Here is a 24,575-nt window from a genome sequence, read left to right as displayed (position 1 = left end):
TTCAAAGCTGCTTCATAGTAACGAGTAACGAGGACCTTGATAGAAATGTAGTGGGGTGAAAAGTACAATATTTGTTTTTCAAATGTAGTGATGTTAAAGTCATAAGTTTCCAAAAAAAATAATACTCAAGTAAGGTACAGATACTCAAAAAGTGTACTTAAGTACAGTACTCAAGTAAATGTACTTCATTACTGTCCACCTCTGTCTGTTAATAATTCTATTATAAACTGGCAAGATCAGTCGAAAAACATGGACACCATCAATAAAAAAAAAAAAAAATTGCCAAGAGCAGGGCTTAGCAAGAAATTGGCCTTAACTCACTGATGATTTGTCCAATCATCATAAACCTTGGAAGATATTTTCGGTCCATGTTTGGGGCTAGACCTACCAAAGTATTGTCAGCCCGACCCATAGGGGATACCACAAATCTCAAAAACGTGTACCTCAAAACCCCGTAGACAGAATTTCACCAATTTTGGTGCAAGTATTAACCAAAATCTGAAGTGCCATATTGATTGATTGCACGGGGGTGGGGTCTGTTCATCATTATCGGCCATTTTATGCCTTTCCTCAAATTGCTGTGAGTTGGGACCACCTACAGACATGAAACTTGGCATCATAACTAGAAATGATGTGGAAATGTGTCACAATGCCAATCATCCCAATACTGGCGCTATAAATTAACAGTTAAATAATAAAAAAAGTGAAAAATTTGAAAGGTTGCCCTCTCCAACACAGTGACTTCAATTTTGGAAATATCTTCAATATTGACTTCAATTTTGACTCACATCTACAACTCCATATACTCACATCATCATCTCCTTGACTACCGCCCTGTCGCACTCACTCCCATCCTCATGAAGTGCTTTGAGTGGCTAGTCATGAGGCATACCAAGTCTGCCCTCCCCCCCGCCCTGGATCCGTTCCAGTTTGCATATCAGTCCAACCGTTCGACCGATGACGCCATCTCCACTGCCCTCCACTCAGCCCTCACCCACCTGGAGACAAAAGACTCGTATGTCAGAATGCTGTTCATAGACTTTAGCTCAGCATTCAACACAATCATTCCTCAGCAGCTCATTCATAAACTGGACCAGCTGGGACTCAACACCTCCCTGTGCAACTGGCTGCTGGACTTCCTGACGGGGAGACCACAGGCTGTATGGGTCGGCAGCAACTCCTCCAGCACCATCACACTGAACACGGGGGCCCCCCAAGGATGTGTGCTAAGCCCCCTCCTCTTCACTCTGCTGACCCACTGACTGCACACCAACATCCAGCTCAAATCTCTTCATTAAGTTTGCGGATGACACGACTGTGGTGGGTCTCATCAACAATGGCGATGAGACAATCTACAGGAGTGAGGTGAGCCGCTTGGCCATGTGGTGCAAGGACAACAATCTCCGTCTGAACGTGGAGAAGACGAAGGAGATTGTTGTGGACTTCAGGAGAGCGCACACCCAGCATGCTCCACTATCTATCGACGGTGCTGCAGTGGAGAGGGTGAGCAGCACCAAGTTTCTGGGTGTGCACATCTCTGAAGACCTGTCCTGGAGCAACAACACCACATCACTGGCCAAAAAAGCCCAACAGCGTCTGTACTTCCTCCGCAAACTGAGGAGAGCAAGAGCCCCGGCCCCCATCATGCACACTTTCTACAGAGGCACCGTCGAGAACATCCTGACCAGCTGCATCACCGTGTGGTACGGCGCCTGCACCGTGTCCTGCTGCAAGTCTCTGCAGCGCATCGTGAGAGCAGCTGAGAGGATCATTGGTGTCTCTCTCCCTTCTCTAATGGATATCTATAACTCCCGCCTCACCCGCAAAGACATCGGGATTGCAGGTGACCCCACCCACCCATCTCACAACCTCTTCAGCCTGCTGCCATCGGGGAGGAGGCTGCGGAGTCTCCGGGCCAAAACCAGCAGGCTCAAGGACAGTTTCTTTCAACTCCCTCCCTGTTCTGCCCCTCCTCCCCCCTCTGCCCCCTGCCACAGATTCTGCTCGCACACCTCCCTGACCCCCCTTCAGCATCTGACATGTCATCCTCACAGTTTCCCCCCCAAACACACACACACACACATACATACATCTCATCGTTCATTAACACACTGAACTCAGGGACCGCACATCTCACTTTACCGCACATCTCACTTTACCTCACTCATTTGCACTATTCCGCACTACCTCATCTTAACAGCTGCTAGTTTGTTTATACTGCTTATTTCATGTTTCATGTTTACCTGCTATACCTCAAGTGCCCTTGACTGTTTGGTTATTTGAACCAATTTATGTGTGTGTGTGTGTGTGTGTGTATTATATATGAGTGTTTAGTCTACGTTTAGTTCATATCTAGAGTGTTTATACTGTTTATATTGTCTGTCGGTGGCACAGTGGTGTAGTGGTTAGCGCTGTCGCCTCACAGCAAGAAGGTCCTGGGTTCGAGCCCCGGGGCCGGCAAGGGCCTTTCTGTGCGGAGTTTGCATGTTCTCCCCGTGTCCGCGTGGGTTTCCTCCGGGTGCTCCGGTTTCCCCCACAGTCCAAAGACATGCAGGTTAGGTTAACTGGTGACTCTAAATTGACCGTAGGTGTGAATGGTTGTCTGTGTCTATGTGTCAGCCCTGTGATGACCTGGCGACTTGTCCAGGGTGTACCCCGCCTTTCGCCCGTAGTCAGCTGGGATAGGCTCCAGCTTGCCTGCGACCCTGTAGAACAGGATAAAGCGGCTAGAGATAATGAGATGAGATGACATATTGTCTGAGTGTTTAGTCTGTGTGTAGTTATCTGTTTATATTGTCTGAGTGTTTAGTCTGTCTTGTTTTTATCTAGTGTTTATACTGTTTATTTATACTGTTTATATTGTTTGTCTGAGTGTTTAGTCTATGTCTAGTTCCTATCTAGAGTGTTTATACTGTTTATATTGTTTGTTTTTTTCAATTATTCTATTTTTATTTATTGCATTGCCTGTTTGCACCATGGGTCAGAGAGGACTGAAATTTCATCTGTGCTGTATGTCGAGCATGTATAGCATATTTGACAATAAAGTTGACTTGACTTGACTCCTCTTGGACAATATGCTCCATTTGCTGGGAGCTAGAAGGAGCTAGGCACATGAAACATGGCCCCATAACTGCAAATGATGTGTGAATGCTTCACAAGAAATGTGATTCCAGTTGGCATGATGGTGGCACTAAAATGAACAGCCAAATTAGTAAAAGCTTTGAAAAGCTGTCACCCCCACACCCTGTTACTGTCAACAGTTAAGTGAGCAGAAGATGAACTGCTCACCAAAAGACATAAAGATGACACTTTCATTTCTTACTTGGGGATTTTTGCCCATTCATCCTTGCAAAAGGCTTCTAATTCTGTAAGATTCTTGGGCCACCTTTTGAGATCGATCCACAGAATTTCAATGATGTTTAGGTAGGGGGACTGAGGGCCTCACTCCTCCTGAAGTATTCCACTGTATATTTAGAGCTGTGTTCTGGGTCTTGTGAGACCCATACTCTTTTTAGCTTCAACTTTTATACAGACGGTGTGATATTTGCTTCCAGAATTTGCTGGTATTTATTCGAATCCATTCTTCTCTCTACCAGTGAAATGTTCCCTGTGCCACTCAGTGCGTTTACATGCACATCCAAATCGAGCTGCTGTCGGTAATCGAGCTAAGGGTCCCAGCAGGGGTGCCAGAGAAATCCAACCCTACATGCACACAAGGAAATCGAGCTATTGTGTGAGGTACATTGTGCACCCGAGCCACAGGTGGCGCTACACGCCCCATCGTGTTGGTACACTTCCGGTTGTCGTCATGAAGAAGAGCTATTCAAGAGTATAAACAAAGTTCAGTTCCGTGTTCACAAGTTCCATGCTCAAGCTGTTAGGCTTGCTCTAACAGACTGTATGGCTACAAACTGTCCTGCGCAGACCACTGTTTTGTAAGACAACTTATTTTGCACAATTGTATATTTTTCTAAAGTCCATTTTTTGCTTACAAAAAAATATTTTTTTTGCTTACAATTTAACTTATGTCTTAATAAACACACAAAAAGTTCAATTGTTTTGTTTTTATTGACATTCTTCAGATGTTGGACACACACACATATATACACACACACACACACACACACACACACAAATACAGTGACTTGTTTATGTACACAATTCACAGCTATGCAACAGCTGTACAGATGTATTTGGTGATACAGTAAGTGAGCTAAATTTTAACAGTGCAAACAATGCCACAAAAAGAAAAGATTCATGCCGTTGTCATGATTCGTTGTCATGCCGACCGAGGCTGTTGTGTTTCCCGCTTGTGGTCTCGTCACTCGTCACTTCCGGAAGGGGCAGTGCTGAAGTAAGTAGCTCGACTATGTAGCTCGATAGGGTATACAGTGGTGCTTGAAAGTTTGTGAACCCTTTAGAATTTTCTATATTTCTGCATAAATATGACCTAAAACATCATCAGATTTTCACACAAGTCCTAAAAGTAGATAAAGAGAACCCAGTTAAACAAATAAGACACAAATATTATACTTGGTCATTTATTTATTGATGAAAACGATCCAATATTACACATCTGTGAGGGGCAAAAGTATGTGAACCTTTGCTTTCAGTATCTGGTGTGACCCCCTTGTGCAGCAATAACTGCAACTAAACATTTCCGGTAACTGTTGATCAGTCCTGCACACCGGCTTGGAGGAATTTTAGCCCGTTCCTCCGTACAGAACAGCTTCAACTCTGGGATGTTGGTGGGTTTCCTCACATGAACTGCTCGCTTCAGGTCCTTCCACAACATTTCCATTGGATTAAGGTCAGGACTTTGACTTGGCCATTCCAAAACATGAACTTTATTCTTCTTTAACCATTCTTTGGTAGAACGACTTGTGTGCTTAGGGTCGTTGTCTTGCTGCATGACCCACCTTCTCTTGAGATTCAGTTCATGGACAGATGTCCTGACATTTTGCTTTAGAATTTGCTGGTATAATTCAGAATTCATTGTTCCATCAATGATGGCAAGCCGTCCTGGCCCAGATGCAGCAAAACAGGCCCAAACCATGATACTGCCACCACCATGTTTCACAGATGGGATAAGGTTCTTATGCTGGAATGCAGTGTTTTCCTTTCTCCAAACATAACACTTCTCATTTCAACCAAAAAGTTCTATTTTGGTCTCATCCATCCACAAAACATTTTTCCAGTAGCCTTCTGGCTTGTCCATGTGATCTTTAGCAAACTGCAGATGAGCAGCAATGTTCTTTTCAGAGAGCAGTGGCTTTCTCCTTGCAACCCTGCCATGCACACCATTGTTGTTCAGTGTTCTACTGATGGTGGACTCATGAACATTAACATTAGCCAATGTGAGAGAGGCCTTCAGTTCCTTAGAAGTTACCCCCTTTGTGACCTTGCCGACTATTACACGCTTTGCTCTTGGAGTGATCTTTGTTGGTCGACCACTCCTGGGGAGGGTAACAATTGTCTTGAATTTCCTCCATTTGTACACAATCTGTCTGACTGTGGATTGCTGGAGTCCAAACTCTTTAGAGATGGTTTTGTAACCTTTTCCAGCCTGATGATCATCATCAACTTTTTTTCTGAGGTCCTCAGAAATCTCCTTTGTTCGTGCCATGATACACTTCCACAAACGTGTTGTGAAGATCAGACTTTGATAGATCCCTGTTCTTTAAATAAAACAGGGTGCCCACTCACACCTGATTGTCATCCCATTGATTGAAAACACCTGACTCTAATTTCACCTTCAAATTAACTGCTAATCCTAGAGCTTCACATACTTTTGCCACTCACAGATATGTAATATTGGATCATTTTCCTCAATAAATAAATGGCCAAGTATAATATTTTTGTCTCATTTGTTTACCTGGGTTCTCTTTATCTACTTTTAGGACTTCTGTGAAAATCTGATGTTGTTTTAGGTCATATTTATGCAGAAATATAGAACATTCTAAAGGGTTCACAAACTTTCAAGCACCACTGTACATGCACTAAGTAGCTCGGCTACAATCGCATAATCTAGGTTGTGTAGCTCGATTACGAGAAATCAAGTTCGGTCCAATTTCAGCCTAGCTAAGGTGTTTCCATGGCATTTAGAACTTCGATTTCAGTCGAGCAATGGCAGAAATTCGATTTTCTCTATGTGCATGTAAACGCACTGACTGGCTGCAACACAAACCCAAAGCATGACTGATCCACCCCCATGCTGCATAGTTGGAGAGGTGTTCTTTTCCTGGAATTCGACACCCTTTTTCCTCCAAACATACCTTTGCACATTGTGGCCAAAAGCGTCTATTTTGACTTCATCATACAGGACTTGTTTCCAAAATGCATCAGGCTTGTTTAGATGTTCATTTGCAAACTTCAGATGCTGAATTTTGTGGCGAGGACACGGTTTTTTCTGCTCGCTCTACCATGATTTGTTCAGGTGTTGCTGCACAGTAGAGCAGTGCACCACCACTCGAGTCTGCTAAAGCTTCCTGAAGGTCTTTTGCAGTCATCCTGGCATAAGGGCAAGGTAAGGGCATACAGTCGTAAAAACTTGCTTCAACACTTATTCATGATGCTGTACCAAAATGAATGGAGGAAAAGGATCAGATGACGGCCCAACCCATGCTTGCATGGACTAAAAGGACTATAAAGATGATGATGATCTTTTGCAGTCAAAGTTTTTTTTTTATTTGCCTTTCTAGCCTTTCAATGAGCAGTTCTTTCAAAAAGTTTTCTTGGTCTTCCAGACCTCACCTTTCCTGCTCACTGCCATTTCTTAATAACATTACGAACTGAGGAAACGGCTACCTGAAAATGCTTTGCTGGCTCCTTGTAGCCTTCTCCTGCTTTGTGAGCAGAATGCTACGGTAGGAATTTGCTTCAAGGAGTCCATGGCTGTTGATTTTACGGACAAGTTTGAGGAGTCAGAGACACTTTGCAGCTTCAGCTTTGAAATCTGCATGACCTGACCTTTCCTAACAATGAATGTGAACAATCCACAGCTCAATAAGCTAATTAAGGTCTGGAACCTTGGTAAAGGTTACCTGAGGACCCAAATTTGTGCATGGTGTTCCATTCCTTTTTTCACTCTACAGTTATACAAAACAAAAATAATACACAAATCTTGCATAAAATGATGAAAAGAAATGTAATATTTAAAGGTAGACTGCCTTTCAGAGTTTTCAAATGTAGGTCATAAGAATTTTCCCCGACACCCAATTATTTTTGTTTAGTGGACCGAAAGCTACTGGATTCGAATCCCAGTCTTCCAGTTTTTTTTTTTAATTTTAAATAGAACAATTAATGAATTTAGAGCCACGTAGCCCTAAATTCTCTATTTTTTTCTGCTTCACCATGACCCAATACAAGATACTACATCATGCATCACATGGTGGGCTTTCTCTGTTCGCACAAGGCATTGTGGGATACAGATTTGAAACAGGAGAGAAAAATGGAGGACGTGAGTGTGAGAATGAAACGTGAAAGAGTGACTACAGTAACGGAAAGCGAGAAAAGACATTACCGTTCAAAAGTTTGGGGTCACTTTGAAATTTTCTTATTTTTGAAAGAAAAGCACTGTTCTTTTCAATGAAGATCACTTTAAACTAATGAGAAATACACTCTGCAATATAACATACACTACCGGTGTATGTCATTTACCACATTGCTAATGTGCTAAATGACTATTCTAGCTGCAAGCAAATGTCTGGTTTTTGGTGCAATATCTCCATAGGTGTATAGAGGCCCATTTCCAGCAACTCTCACTCCAGTGTTCTAATGGTACAATGTGTTTGCTCATTGCCTCAGAAGGCTAATGGATGATTAGAAAACCCTTGTACAATCATGTTAGCACAGCTGAAAACAGTTGAGCTCTTTAGAGAAGCTATAAAACTGACCTTCCTTTGAGCAGATTGAGTTTCTGGAGCATCACATTTGTGGGGTCGATTAAATGCTCAAAATGGCCAGAAAAATGTCTTGACTATATTTTCTATTCATTTTACAACTTATGGTGGTGAATAAAAGTGTGACTTTTCATGGAAAACACAAAATTGTCTGGGTGACCCCAAACTTTTGAACGGTAGTGTATGTTATATACAAAGGAAAGGAAACGCAGGACCAGACTAATAAATATCGGCGGTCAGTGAGCACCTCGGTGTGATCAGCTGTTCATTTAGCGACAGAATGATGGAACGGTCAGTGCACGGTTAAAGGTAATGTTAAGGTTTTGCTGGGAGTCGAACCCAGGTCACTGGTGTAATAATCCAGCAAACCCCCACTAGGCCACCAGGGGAATGACTCAAGTGCAGAGGAGTGAGGCGAAAGTAGAGTAGAAAAAAGTTTTTACAATGCAAAAAAACCAAAAGTATAATCCAAACGCTCAGAAGATATACGGGAAAAAATAAAAAATCCAAAAGTTCAAAGTCAAAACAAAAAGCCAAAAAATAATAAAAGAAAAGGCAAAAATCCAAACACTCAGAAGATCCAAAATGGTAAATAAAAAGTCCACAAGAAAGCAAAGTACAAAAGACCACAAAGGCAAGGAACACGGAACAGAGGTCTCTAGTGAGAACATAACAACACAAAGACTCCGTGACTAGGGACCAAACTGAGGAAGTATTTATACACAGGGAAATTAAGAAACTGGGCGGGGCAGGAAATAAAGAACAGGTGGGGGTAAAAGGCACATGGAAACAGGCAATCAAAACAAACACAAAACATAGAAGCGGTGAACATGACAAAACAAACATGACAAGATAAAGCAATAACAGCGGCCTCTAGAGGCCAAGACAGTCCCCAGTCCTAACAGGTAAACCTGCGTATGCACACATACACACGGACTTCCTCTGTCTGCTTGACTGCGTGAAGCGAGCAATTTCATGCACATTATTTGCTTTAATCCTCTCAAATTAAATAACTTCCCAGCTACAGAATGGCCTGATATTTTGTGAGATATTACAGAAATAAACATATATCACAGTGAGCAAATTTCAGAGGAAACTAAATTTCACGATTTTTATGAAATCAAAAGGCCTTCTAGACTTAACTTTCAGCATTTTGGTGATTTGTTCATCTTCTGCTCTCTTAACAATACACAGTGACGGACATTTTAAGCAAGGGTGCCCAGACTTTTGCATGCCACTCCATCTCGGTGTCTTCTACAAAAAAGCCTCTTGGACAATAAATGCCATCATAATGGATTTTTTGATATTTTGCATAATGTGAAAAAAAGTAACATGATGTGAAATTTACCATAAGTTAAGTTGTCTTGGAGCAATTCTACACTCAGGGGGGACATCTGGCACTGTGTCCTGAACACACACACACACACACACACAAAGAAAGAAAAGAAAGCACAACTTTAGTCATCACACACTTGTGAAATTTCCTCTCTGCATTTGAAGCAGTGAACACACACATACGTGAGCAATGAGCACACACACACATACCCAGAGCAGTGGGCAGCCATGCTAACAGCGCCCAGGGAGCAGTTGGGAGTTCGGTGCTTTGCTCAAGGGCACCTCAGCCCAAGGCCGTCCCATATTAACCTAACCTGCATGTCTTTGGATTGTGGGGGAAACCGGAGCACCCAGAGGAAACCCACGCAGACACAGGGAGAACATGCAAACTCCACACAGAAAGGCCCTCGCCGGCTGCTGGGTTCGAACCCAGAACCTCCTTGCTGTGCATGCAACCTGGATCAATTGTAGCTAAAACAGTGTTTAAAAAAGGCTTAGCTCATAATAGCACCTTCCATTGTATTACCTTTTTTATTTTCTAGATACTGTCCTTAACACCAGTCAAAACGAGGAAAATATTAACGAGACCGTCAATGATGGTGTAGTTCACTCCGGACCCATCTAGTCCAGAAGGAACGATCTAAAGTGGGCCACCTTGCACAGTTCTACTCTCAACCAGTCCAGCTCAAATATTTGCCAGAAATAATCCAAAACGGTGAGGAATTGACCAAGAAGAAGTGATTTAGTTTTGTTGAACTGCTCATTCAGACTTAGTCCATAACTTCATTAATAATTGTAATGAAGCGAATCTGGGTAGAAGTTATATGCACTCTAGGTACCTCTACCGTCATGCCAGAAAGAATAAAAATCGGTGAAGAATTGAGGGAGAAGAATAGCCTAGTAAACTAGACCCACCCGCCTAGCGGCCAAAAATATTTTTGCCTACGAGTGGGTCTAGCCTCGCACCATATCAACAAAATACCCCGGGCATCAAATCGTGCCCGCCAATCACAACGCAAGGTTTTTGTTTGGATTCTTTGGGCGGGCTTTTGCAGGAGTGACGACAAGGCTGCGCGACGCTGGAGAAAGCACAACAGGAAAGATGGCTACAGCTATTGAACAGCGCGCGTTTGACTCCGCTTTGGAATCAGTTTGAGAAGAATTAGACTTGGAGTTTTGGTTGAAACATGAGCAGGAAGAGGCTCTCCGCTCATTCCTTTTCAAGAAGGACGTTTTCGCTGTTTTGCCGACCGGCTATGGCAAAAGTCTGATCTACCAGCTGCTCCGCTCGTAGCCAAAAGGATGGGGCTAGTTTGTGCAGTACAAAGAATTAATAAACAGCTTTGAAACATTACTTTTTGATTGTTTCTTATTTTCCCGTTATTTTAAATTTAAGGGAAATTATTTCACCAAACACCACTAAATAAAAACTCTCAAAAACAGTTTAAGCAAACCCTTGAAAACACTTGAAAAAAAAAGTGTATGTTGAAAGTATGTGGTACAGACTCCAAACTTGTGGTCATTATCTCCAAACTTCTTAATATCTAGAACCTGTTTATTAATTAATACGCATTTTGAAAAATTATTTATTTCAAGGCCTCCCCCACTGCTTTCTGTCGCTCTGACTACGTCACAGTCACTGTTGCGCTGATTGGTCAGAGACAGTTTGAAAGACAGCAGGTTGTTCCTACCCACACCCTTCGGAAATGTCTACGACCGAGACCAGACTAAATATTCACATTTAGTCTGGCTTGCCAGGCTAAGCGAAGAAGCGATTTGTGTGGAAACTGCTTATTAGGGATTGATTAATTACTCCATATCTTCATTATTAATTGCAATTATGCAAACTTGGGTAGAAGCCACACACACCCCAGGCAGACCTACTGTACCTTCCTGCCAAAAAATCAGTGAAGAATTGAGAGAGAAGAAGCGATTTTCATGAAATGTGGACGACGACAAACAATGGACAACACGTGATGGCATTAAACTCATCACCTGTTGGCCGGATGAGTTAATAATCAGCACCGAACGAGATTTTTTTTTCATCAATGAGCTCTGTGCGTTTACTATCTGATAGACAAGATGTTATTTACTACATGGATTGTTGAATGTAGATTGTTTTCTGCATGCACTGTGACAAAGAAAAGTGTGTGTGTGTGTGTGTGTGTTTGGTCTCACTCGTTCTTTAAACAGAATTAAACTGAATTGTTCGGAAATTGCTTTGTCAAGCCTGAAACCTGTTCATTGCTGCTCGCAGCTTTAATTTTAGGTGATTGAGCTGCTTCCATCTGTTGAGTGCAAAAACAAACAAACAAAAAAAGCTAGAACCTGCAAATTACCGCGTGCAGCTTTATTTTTATGATCAATTTAAACCATTATCCATAACCACTTGTCCTGTACAGGGTCGCAGGCAAGCTGGAGCCTATCCCAGCTGACTATGGGCGAGAGGCGAGGTACACCCTGGACAAGTCGCCAGGTCATCACAGGGCTGACACATAGACACAGACAACCATTCACACTCACATTCACACCTACGCTCAATTTAGAGTCACCAGTTAACCTAACCTGCATGTCTTTGGACTGTGGGGGAAACCGGAGCACCCGGAGGAAACCCACGCGGACACGGGGAGAACATGCAAACTCCACACAGAAAGGCCCTCGCCGGCCACGGGGCTCGAACCCGGACCTTCTTGTTATGAGGTGACAGTGCAAACCACTACACCACCGTGCCACCTTAAACCATTTATATAAAACACTAAAAATGATTTTTAAAAACCTAAAAATTTGCTGTATCTTACATCAGTCATCAATCGTCCGTGGGCTTGAAAAACCCGTTGGTGCTTCATTTTCTGACGTTTACCACTGCCCTCCGCCATTCTCGAACTTGTGCAATATTTTACAATTTAAACAAAAAATAATAAAATATAACAAATATACACTTTTTTTTTTAGCCCCACCCTCTAAATTACTGACCAGTCAGGGAACCCTCACATTATCAGACACGTGAATATGAACCAAACGGAGTCTCGGTACAGACTTGGGTGTATTTTCTCTCTTTGATTAGTAAAGGTGTTCTTAATATGTGGATGCAGTGGTGCTTGAAAGTTTGTGAACCCTTTAGAATTTTCTATATTTCTGCATAAATATGACCTAAAGCATCATCAGATTTTCACACAAGTCCTAAAAGTAGATAAAGAGAACCCAGTGAGACAAAAATATTACACTTGGTCATTTCTCAATCAATAATGTTTTAGCATTTTAACTTGGGAGGAGTTCAATCTTATAGCATTACACACATTGTGTTAAACACGTGCCTCATCGTCATCTCTTCACTCTGTTCTGCATTCACACGAACATCAGTGAGAAACTCATTCACTCATCGACTGTTTATTCATTAGCTCATTTAAACAGTTTCAGTCTCTAGCTTGTGTACAGTGTGTAAGCGTTCTTTGTTTTGTTTTGATGATGATCGTGTGATGGAGGAGATCAGGGACGTTGACAGACGCAATCTGATTACACAATGAATGAATTCTGTTTGGCGAGGGTGTGTAAATTTCCCTAGAACTCACGAGGTCAGGAAGTTGTTAAACCTTTATACACGCTGATTTTTACTACTGTCTTTTAACACTTAGAAAAGAACTGAAATAAAAATAATCACTCTGGTAAAAAAAAAATGTTTTCTTAAAGTACACGTTAAAAAATATTACTGGGGGGGAAATAATTTTGCTCAAAACTCAAATTGTTTTTTTCGTCTGAGTTCAGCTCTGTCGATTTCAGAAACCTTTGTCCAGGCAGCGTGATGTATTGTGCAGCGTGTTCACTCAGCCGTGACTGAACTCCACAGTGCAGATTGCATCATCAGAGAGTGTACAGTGATGGAGTAATGGGTTTCGGGGAAATGGACATGTCTGTGTAACGGGAAGCTGCTGAAAAAGATGGGGGGGGGTTGGTTGGTTAAAAAAAAATGCTAGCAGGAGTTGGCAGTTATTCAGGATAAACATCAGAGTGGGAAAGAAGTCAAATGCAAAACGAGCATGTTTTTATGAATGTTGAATATTCATTTAATCTAGTTAAATTGTACAGGGGTAGGTTTCCCGATAACATTTCCCTTTAGGGCTAAAGAGCGAGTTGAAAAACTGGTTTCCACCCAGCAAAGGGTGTGGTACAAACCCAACATCCTGAGAACGCCATTCCTACAGTGAAGCATGGTGGTGGCAGCATGATGCCGTGGGGACATTTTTCCTCTACAGGGACAGGAAAGCTGGTCAGGACTGAAGGAAAGATGGATGGCACTAAACGCAGGGTAATTCCGGAGGAAAACCTGTTTGATTCAGCCAGAGGTTTGAGACTGGGACGAAGGTTCATGTTCCAGCAGGACAATGGCACTAAACATACTGCTAAAGCTACACTGGAGTGGTTTAAATGGAAACGTTTAAATATCTTGGAATGGCCTAATCAAAGCCCAGACCTCAATCCAACTGAGAATCTGTGGCATAACTTGAAGATTGCTGTACACCAACGCAACCCAACTAACCTGAAGGAGTTGGAGCAATTTTGCGTTGAGGAATGGGCAAAAAATCCCAGTGGCTAGATGTGCTAAGCTAATAGAGACAAACCCCAAGAGACTTGCAGCTGTAATCGCAGCCAAAGGTGGCTCTATAAAGCGCGAATACTTATGCACACTCCAGATTTCTGTTTTTTTATCTTAATTATTGTTTGTGTGACAATAAAACATCAATTTTCACCTTTAAAGTGGTCGGCATGTTGTGTAAATCAAATGGTGCTAACCCTCCAAAAATCCATTTCAATTCCAGCTTGTAATGCGACAAAACAGGACAAACACCAAGGGGGGGGATACTACTGCAAGGCGCTGTAACTCTGTACAGATGAAACATTTGACATGTTGCTGTTTAATAAACATCTCATCTCATCTTCTCAAGCCGCTTTATCCTTCTACAGGGTCGCAGGCAAGCTGGAGCCTATCCCAGCTGACTACAGGCGAAAGGCGGGGTACACCCTGGACAAGTCGCCAGGTCATCACAGGGCTGACACATAGACACAGACAACCATTCACACTCACATTCACACCTACGCTCAATTTAGAGTCACCAGTTAACCTAACCTGCATGTCTTTGGACTGTGGGGGAAACCGGAGCACCCGGAGGAAACCCACGCGGACACGGGGAGAACATGCAAACTCCACACAGAAAGGCCCTCGCCGGCCCCGGGGCTCGAACCCAGGACCTTCTTGCTGTGAGGCGACAGCGCTAACCACTACACCACCGTGCCGCCCCTGAACTGTTTAATAAACAAATAATACAAAATGGCTTATCTGCTTTGATGTGTGCATAAGGATTACTACTATTCCGGTTTCTTTTCCAGACTGTATTGTTAAAGAGCTACACGATAATATAAGTGTAAATGTTGTGATAAGTGTCACATTATGAGTGTAACAAGACTGGTGCGAGGGCAGCTAAATGAACTCTCCGTGGTTTAGACACTGAACAGTCTGTGTTTAGAGGGCACGCTGAGGATTGAGTTTTCATCTGGAACACAGCGTGTTCTCACACTAACCACAGAAACCGTCGTCACAAAGCGAGGTACGGTAAACTCCTGCATCCAGCACTGATAAGATTCTCCTACAAACCTTGGGCCTGAAACACACCTCTGTACCGTAGATCAGGTGTGTGTGTGTGCGCCCATTCACAGTACTTTATTCCTCTCCTCTGAGGTAAATGATGATGATGTTAAACACACTGCGGGTGAGGAGGAGCTCAGTCTTCACCATTAATTCAACAAATGAATCAATAATTTCTTCAACATGTTGCATTGTTTCACTGTTCAGTTTACACAAGACATCGTTTATCAGGTATAATCCCAATATTCAAGCTAGACGGCCTTTCAATTTCATAAAATCAGTGAAATTTACTGTCGTTCCCTCTGAAATTTGCTCATTGTGATATACACTGTGTGCACAATTATTAGGCAAGCGAGTACTCTGACCCTACCATTATTTCTATGCATGTTTTGAGCAATTCCAGCGTTATGGACGTGACACTTGAACTCAAAATGGCAACAAATGACCCAGTGCATGTTTTATTGTCTCCCAGTATTTAAACAGGTGTTGCATATTTTAAGGCTGTACCATACTGGAGAAGTGATAGAACAAGAACAATTCCCATAGTACATCTAGGGCATGCCAGAAAACGCCAATAAAAGATGCGTTATGGATGTGACAGAAAAAGTATCACTTTTCTTGGGTGACTGTACATTTTTATCAAACTCTGTGAAATTGTAAACCTAATGTCGAAATGGAGATATCCGTTTGATAGAGGGGTCCAAGGTGAATATTAAAAAATCTTTGTTTAAAATATTTTGTATTTCATGCAGAGTTTCGGAAGGAAAAGTCAGCGTTATGGATGTGACGAAATTCCGTTATGGATGTGACGCGTCTGAAATAGACATGGCATATGTTTAGAAAATCAGCAATTTAACCACCATAACCCTTTGAAAAACTCTCTAAATATCAGCTAAAACTATCAAAGTTCTTAAATAATATTTAGGATGGCTATTGTTTTGCTGTTTTGTGGATTTTAGCATACATTTCTGTGGCTTGTGGGAATAATATAGAATTGTACATGATCAAAGTTGATTTTAGCTTGGGTTTTACATTATAAGAAAGAAAGACTGACATATTAAGGCGAAGGGAACAATTCTTGTGACAAATTGGTTCAACTTATTCACATCTGTAAAATACAGGCCTAGGTGAGATCTCTGGGAGTGGTTTTGATGTATTACATGTTGCTTTATTTTTGCATGGTGAGGTTGACATTTACATGGAATTGCCCTTTTCCAACCGCAAGCTAGATACACTTGAATGCTAATTGGATTTAAGCATTCTTGGGTGGTATTTATTTGTGTAATGAGGGAGGGTGTGACCGAAAGTCATTAATACCCTATATTAAGGTGTGCATAATTATTAGGCAGCTTCTTTATCTCAGGCAAAATGGGCCAAAAAAGAGATTTAACAGACACTGAAAAGACAAAAATTGTAAAATGCCTATCAGAGGGATGCAGCACTCTTGAAATAGCTAAGCTATAGAAATGTGAGCACAGAACAATCAAACGTTTTGTTGCAAATAGTCAACAGGGTCGCAAAAAATGTGTGGAGAAGAAAAGACACAAATTAACCGCAAAAGACTTGAGAAGGATTAAACATGAAGCTACCAGGAACCCATTATCCTCCAGTGCCACAATATTCTAGAACTGCAACCGACCTGGAGTGTCCAGAAGGACAAGGTGTTCGGTGCTCAGAGACATGGCCAAGGTAAGGAAGGCTGAAACACGACCACCACTAAACAAGACTCACAAGTTGAAATGTCAAGATTGGGCCAAGAAATATCTGAAGACAGATTTTCCAAAGGTTTTATGGACGGATGAAATGAGAGTGACTCTGGATAGACCAGATGGATGGGCCCATAGCTGGATAACTAATGGACACAGGGCACTTTGACTCAGACACCAGCAAGGTGGTGGAGGGGTAATGGCATGGGCTGCTATTATTAAGGATGAGCTAGTTTGACCATTTCAGGTTGAAGATGGACTTAACATCAACTTCCAAACCTACTGCCAGTTTCTAAAAGATACATTCTTCAAGCAGTGGTATGGGAGGAAGTCTGCATCATTCAAGAAGGCCATGACCAATGCACCATCACATGCACCCAAGTACTCCACTGCTTGGCGAGCCCACAAAGGCCTTAAAGATGACAAAGTAATGACATGGCCCCCTTCCTCACCTGACTTAAACCCTATTGAGTACTTGTGGCCCCTTCGTAAGCATGAGATTTACAGCGAGGGAAGACAATACACCACTCTGAATAGCATTTGGGAGGCCGTGGTTGCTCCTGCACAAAAAGTTGATCGTCAACAAATCAAAAAACTAACAGACTGGATGGAAGACTCATGGCAGTTATTGAAAAGAAGGGTGGCTATATTGGTCACTGAATATTTTTGAAATGCTAGAAGTGTTTATTTGTTAATTCTGAGTTGTTTATTTGTTACACTGAAAATTAAAATAAACTAGACAGGGACACTCTAACGAGTGCAAACCCCGCCTTTTCCCTATTAAAATACATTGGGCGAAAATTTCGAAGTTCTGCCATGACCTTGACCTTTGACCTTTGACCTCCAAAATTTAATGGTTTCCTTCCTGGGTGATTGGCAACACGTACAAAATTTGGTCCAAATCAATCCATTGGTTCTTGAGATATCTTGCAGACACACAGACAGACAGACAGATACACACACACACAGACTGACGCAGGTGAAAATAATAACCCCTCCGACTACTGTCGGCGGGGTTAACAAGTGAGATGGGAAACTTTAAGCTTTTCATTTAGTTGCATAATAATTCTGCACACTAAATGTTGCCTAATAATTGTGCACACTTGTATATTCCCCTGAGAAGGCCTAAACTCCCCTTTCCTTTGTTAATCATTCTGGTTTTAGGTTTATTAACAATTTGGATTGACTGAGAGCACTGTATTTGTTCAACGATAAAATTAATCATCAGGAATACAACTTGCCTAATAATTGTGCACACAGTGTATATTTATTTCTGTAATATCTCACAAAATATCAGGCCATTCTGTAGCAGGGAAGTTATTTAATTTTAAGGGATTAAAGCAAATAATGTGCACGAAATCGCTCACTTCGCACAGTCAAGCAGACAGGGGAAGTCCGTGTGTGTGTGCGTGCGCAGGTTTACCTTTGAGCGTGCACTGTCAGTTATACCATTCTGTCCCTAAACGAACAGCTGATCACACCGAGGTGCTCGCTGACCGCCGATATTTACTGTATTAGTTTGGTCCTGCGTTTCCTTTCCTTCTCGCTTTCTTTCCGTTACTGTAGTCGCTCTTTCACATTTCATTCGCACACTCACGTCCTCCATTTTTCTCTCCCGTTTCAAATTTGTATCCCACAATGCCTTGCGCGAACGGGGAAAGCCCACCATGTGATGCATGACATAGTATCTTGAATTGGGTCATGGTGAAGCAGGAAAAAATAGCGGAGAATTTAGGGCCACATGGCATTAAGTTCATTAATTGTTCTATTAAAAAAAATAATAATAATAATAAAATTGGAAGTCTGTGATTTGAATTCAGTAGCTTTCGGTCCACTAACCAAAAATAATTGGGTGTCGGGAAAATTCTTTTTATGACCAAAACTTGAAAAATTTGAAAGGCAGTACAGCTTTCAGCTTTACAATATTCATACATCTCTAAATGCATCACTCCTGACAGAGCCTCCTGATATATCAGTTATCTGATACAATTAGCTGATATTAAAGTATCATCATTTTATCCTGCTGACAATTAGAGATGAGTTTATATTTTAGAATATTAAAGACAGTGGTATTATTATAATTAAAATTATTCTTTAGTACCGTATGTTAGGATGGTGTCAGTGCCAGGTGTGATATAAACATTACTCAGAGCATTTCCTTTTCTGTCTAAATGCATAAGTTATCTGGTCTACATTTTTCTTTTTGTGTGCGCATGTGTGTATTATACATTTAAACAGTTACAATTTTAAATAGCACATTTCTCCTAAGATGCCCTGTGTTGATCCGGCGACTTATCCAGGGTGTACCCCGCCTCTCACCTATGGTCAGCCGGGATACACTACCGTTCAAAAGTTTGGGGTCACTTTGAAATGTCCTTATTTTTGAAAGAAAAGCACTGTTCTTTTCAATGAAGATCACTTTAAACTAATCAGAAATCCACTCTATACATTGCTAATGTGCTAAATGACTATTCTAGCTGCAAATGTGTGGTTTTTGGTGCAATATCTCCATAGGTGTATAGAGGCCCATTTCCAGCAACTCTCACTCCAGTGTTCTAATGGTACAATGTGTTTGCTCATTGCCTCAGAAGGCTAATGGATGATTAGAAAACCCTTGTACAATCATGTTAGCACAGCTGAAAACAGTTGAGCTCTTTAGAGAAGCTATAAAACTGACCTTCCTTTGAGCAGATTGAGTTTCTGGAGCATCACATTTGTGGGGTCGATTAAATGCTCAAAATGGCCAGAAAAATGTCTCGACTATATTTTCTATTCATTTTACAACTTATGGTGGGAAATAAAAGTGTGACTTTTCATGGAAAACACAAAATTGTCTGGGTGACCCCAAACTTTTGAACAGTAGTGTAGGAACCAGCTTGCCTGCGACCCTGCACAGGATAAGCGGTTACGGATAATGGATGGATGAATCGACATTTCTCCTAAAATCCCTGCTAAATGTGAAGCTTCCATTCTCATTTCATTATCTGTAGCCGCTTTATCCTGTTCTACAGGGTCGCAGGCAAGCTGGAGCCTATCCCAGCTGACTACGGGCAAAAGGCGGGGTACACCCTGGACAAGTCGCCAGGTCATCACAGGGCTGACACATAGACAACCATTCACACCTACAGTCAATTTAGAGTCACCAGTTAACCTAACCTACATGTCTTTGGGGGAAACCGGAGCACCCGGAGGAAACCCACGCGGACAACATGCAAACTCCGCACAGAAAGGCCCTCGCCGGCCACGGGGCTCGAACCCAGAACCTTCTTGCTGTGAGCCGACAGCGCTAACCACTACACCACTGTGCCGCCCAAGCTTCCATTCTCTCCTTCTTTAATGTTTATTAAAGTTTAATCATGATGTGAATCTGCTGTGTCTCAGACAGACCAGTAATCAGATTATTCAGCACGTGTGTGTCATTAATCAGATTGTCTGTTGTGATTTGGTGTAAACTCACAGTTTTCTCGTTATCAGAGTACCGAAGTGCTGTGTAAGTGCTGAAAACGTGTTCGGTATTAACTGGGCTTGAACAGATAATGTGCTGAGTAATTCCTGATGAAACTCAGGACTGAAACTGGTTTCAGTAACAGAGTTCTGCTTTGACTCTTGTGTTTTTCTTCATGTTAGCGTTCAGCCTTATTGCTTCATCCTGCGTCAGTAACCAGTGCGTTTATTTGGCTCCGAGGACGCAGCGCTGACGTGCTAAGCTAATGCAGAGGCGCATTCTGGGAAACATAATCAGCCAATCACACATGAGAGTCAGTAAACAAGAACAGGAGAGAATCATCAAGAGAGAAGTGCTGAGGGGCGGAGCTGTGATGATCGAGGGTTTATAATTACATGGAAAGTGAGAGTAACCTCGAGTATTTATATCTGCTAAAAACAGAAATCTCTCTCTCTTTGTCTCTTCCCCCTCCAGCTCGTCTCCAGCAGATGATCTCTGTGGTCTGGACGTCACAGCCCAAATAAAACCTTGTATAGAAACTTCTCAGCTAGGGGCCGTGTTGGCGCCCTGTCGGAGACGTGAGTAGCTCCCCAACACACACAACGTCAAACTGTTTTCAAGGTTAAACTTCAAATGCTTTTAAAACTTCACATTTCCTGTTTCAGTGCAGAACCATTTAACTTGCAAGATTTTAATTTGATTTGTCAAACAGTGAAAAGTAAAAGTATCTCGTCACTCGGCTCTTTCTCCACGGCAGTATGTTACAGGTTTAAATCGAGACAAAACGCTGACTGTTTACGTCATTTATCAGATTTTAAAATCCGTTTCTTCTGTAACACGTCCTCTCTAAAGCTGAACTAATAAAAATCTCAAAACTCAACAGAAACATACTTATTTAACTGTTTTGACTCTTGTCCACCCGTAACCACATTAGCTCCACCCACTTCAATCACATCATGTCACATCCCCAAAGCTTGTTTCCTGATCTACGTCATTACAATATATACGCATCACTTTCCTTTAAAACCTTGTAAACCACACTAACTAGACTGTAAACACATTAAATCGGAGGTTTTTGTTTTGTTTTGTTTTTGTCTTACAACCTCTTTTTTTTTCCCCCTTCTATATTCAGTACCAAAAAATCTAGAAGTCTGTTTCTCGCTGAGGAACTTTCATAAAGTTCATAAAAATACACATTAATTATTGTCCCAATTTAATACATTAAATTGCAATATATTGTTACATGCAATATTTAATATATTACAAAGGAATTCTCCAAAATGTTGATTGTTGTTGGCTTTATATTAGATTTTACACTGAAAAATAATTATTATATTATAACGTATATAATAGTGCTGTCAAAAATGTCGCGTTATTAATGTGTTAACTTGACTCAATTTTAACGGCGATAATTTTTTTATCGCGAGATTAACGCTCTGTGACATGATGTAGGTTTTTCATAAGCTTTTGAAACTGCCAGGAACTTGGAACAGAGACTTTGCTTAGAAAACCGATAGCAGCTAGACTGTAATGCCACGCCCCGCACAGCCAGAGTCCTCTGCCCCCCCCAAAGAACCAGCGCGGGCAGGGCGCGCTAGTAGAGATGGGATTTATGGCTCTTTGATGGGATCCGCATCTTTGTGATCCGTTCTTTGAAAAGAGACGTTCAAAAGACTGGCTCATTTGGCTCTTTTTAAATATTTATTCAGTTTTAAGAAGACAGCGTCTAAAGAAGCCAGATCCCTCTGAACTGTAAACTCAATGCTATCCCAGAAATCCTTCCTGTAATATGCAAATTTGGCTGCCTCTGATTGGACAGCACGACGCATCAACAGGCAGAAAGTGTAAAAGTACAAAATGTGTTAAGTGAGCTGAAACAGTAAAGATCAGATTCAATGCAATATTTATCAACGAACAACTTAAACTTAATATAATAGTGTACTTTATATTATAATCAAGCATGTCAAGCCTACCGTCACTGTGTAACCTATCTCTCTGATTAGAGTTGTAGACTAACTCAAACAGTAGATCATTTCACTCATGGTTCTTTTGCTAGCCCCGCGCCGGTGCTCGGCTTAGGTTTCACTCTGCAGTGGCTGTGTCAAGATGTGTTATGCTTGGCAATAAAAAAAAAACATTGGTATAAAGCAAGCCCATTCACTTTTTTATGCTGATAAGAGAATTACAATGTTTTTTTATGTGACAAAAATGTGCAATTAAATTGTGATTAATCGCAAGTTAACTATGACTGTCGCGACATTAATCGCGATTAAATATTTTAATCGCTTGACAGCACTAGTATATAATTATATGTGGCCTTTTCTTCTTTATTCTTGAAATAAAGTCTGTTGAGTGCGTCTTCACACACTGAAATTTAATTTAACGTTGTAATTCTAACAACATCTCAAGACTAGATTTTTGGTTCGTATTGTTTTAATAAAAAAAAAGATGATTGATGTGAAATTAAGTAAACAGTGTCTTGTAGAAGTATTCACCCCCTTGGTGTTTGTCCTGTTTTGTCTCATTACAAGCTGGAATTAAAATTTATTTTTGGAGGGTTAGCACCATTTGATTTACACAACATGCCTATAGCTTTAAATGTGCACATTGATGTTTTATTGTGACACAAACACTAAGATGAAAAAACGGAAATCTGGAGTGTGCATAGGTATGTAGTGCCAGCTTTTGCTGGGATTGCAGCTGCAAGTCTCTTGGGGTTTGTCTCTATTAGCTTAGCACATCTAGCCACTGGGATTTTTGCCCATTCCTCAAGGCAAAACTGCTCCAACTCCTTCAAGTTAGATGGGTTGTGTTGGTGTACAGCAATCTTCAAGTTATGCCACAGATTCTCAATTGGATTGAGGTCTGGGCTTTGATTAGGCCATTCCAATACATTTAAACGTTTCCCTTTAAACCACTCCAGTGTAGCTTTAGCAGTATGTTTAGTGTCATTGTCCTGCTGGAACGTGAACCTTCGTCTCAGTCTCAAACCTCTGGCTGACTCAAACAGGTTTTCCTCCAGAATTGCCCTGCATTTAGTGCCATCCATCTTTCCTTCAGTCCTGACCAACTTTCCTGTCCCTGCAGATGAAAAACATCCCCACAGCATGATGCTGCCACCACCATGCTTCATTGTAGGCATGGTGTTCTCAGGGTGTTGGGTTTGTGCCATACATGGCATTTCCCATGATGGTCAAAAAGATCAATTTTTGTCTCATTTGACCAGAGAATCTTCTTCCATGTGTTTGGGGAGTCTGCCACATGCTGTTGGGCAAACTCCAAACGTGTTTTCTTAAGCAATGGCTTTTTTCAGGCCACTCTTCCATAAAGCCCCACTGTGTGGAGTGTACGGCTTAAAGTGGTCCTATGGACAGATACTCCCATCTCCGCTGTGGATCTTTGCAGCTCCTTCAGTGTTATCTTTGGTGTCTTTGTTGCATCTCTGATTAATGCCCTCCTTGCCCGGTCTGTGAGTTTTGGTGGGTGGCCTTCTCTTGTCAGGTTTGTAGTGGTGCCATATTCTTTCCATTTTGCTATAATGGATTTAATGGTGCTCCCTGGGATATTCAAAGTTTGGGATATTTTTTATAACCCAACCCTGATCTATACTTCTCCACAACTTTGTCTCTGACCTGTTTGGAGGCTCCTTGGTTCTCATGTTGCTTGATTAGTAGTGTTGCAGAGTCAGGGTCCTTCCAGAACAGGTTGATTTATACAGACATCATATGACACTTTGATTGCACACAGGTGGATCTTAATCAACTAATTATGTGACTTATGAAGTGAACTGGTTGGACCAGCTCTTATTTAGGGGTTTCATATGAAAGGGGGTGAATACTTATGCACACTCCAGATTTCTGTTTTTTCATCTTAATTATTGTTTGTGTCACAATAAAACATCGATTTTCACCTTTAAAGGCGTAGGCATGTTGTGTAAATCAAATGGTGCTAACCCTCCGAAAACCCGTTTTAATTAGGTTGCAGTGCAAAGCACTGCAACTATTGTTCTTCTACGTGTTTCTTCTTCTTCTTCCGTATTCTTCCTCCTACGCAAATTTTGATTTCGAATAACTCAATAACCATACGTCGCACACAGACCAACAATATATCAAAACGTGCGGCTCGATCGGACTCGCTATGCTATTACTTTTCTCTATAAAATACGATTTTTTCACGACGTAGTCGCGAAAAAATCCCCCCAAAAAACCCATTCATTTCTATGGAATTAATTGAAAAAAAAAGCACTTTTTCAACGTTTTTCAAATGTCCGCTACTCTGGCATGCTTTCACCTAGAGACGTGATTCAAACTCTAAAACGTAGGAAAACTTCTCCTCTGTGGATCTGGCATTCAACTTTTCTGCTAGGTTCTACACTTTCGGATCAGTCCCGGCTCAAACGCCATGTGGGTTCCGGGAGAAAATCCGGCTTTTGAATGGGTGTCTATTGCGTTACACACCAGTGCAGCTTGTTAACTCAGAGTGTAGACAGCTTGAAAAAAAAGCTCAAACTTTCTCGCTTAAACTGTGTTTTCAGCCACACATTTCACTCT

At 41.6% G+C, this 24,575-nt stretch overlaps 1 protein-coding gene across 1 annotated transcript in view; it reads left to right on the top strand.

Moving 5' to 3' along the window:
- The window catches only part of LOC132900994 (arf-GAP with Rho-GAP domain, ANK repeat and PH domain-containing protein 1), a 245,194-nt gene that overhangs the window by 101,835 nt on the left and 118,784 nt on the right, over positions 1 to 24,575 (top strand). Inside the window, 1 exon segment of the mRNA XM_060943417.1 lies at positions 20,500 to 20,603. Within this exon segment, the coding sequence (XP_060799400.1) occupies positions 20,500 to 20,603 (104 nt within the window).

The sequence above is a fragment of the Neoarius graeffei genome, chromosome 16 (genome assembly GCF_027579695.1).
Source record: "Neoarius graeffei isolate fNeoGra1 chromosome 16, fNeoGra1.pri, whole genome shotgun sequence".
NCBI lineage: Eukaryota > Metazoa > Chordata > Actinopteri > Siluriformes > Ariidae > Neoarius > Neoarius graeffei.
This window is presented reverse-complemented; position numbering and strand designations above follow the sequence as displayed.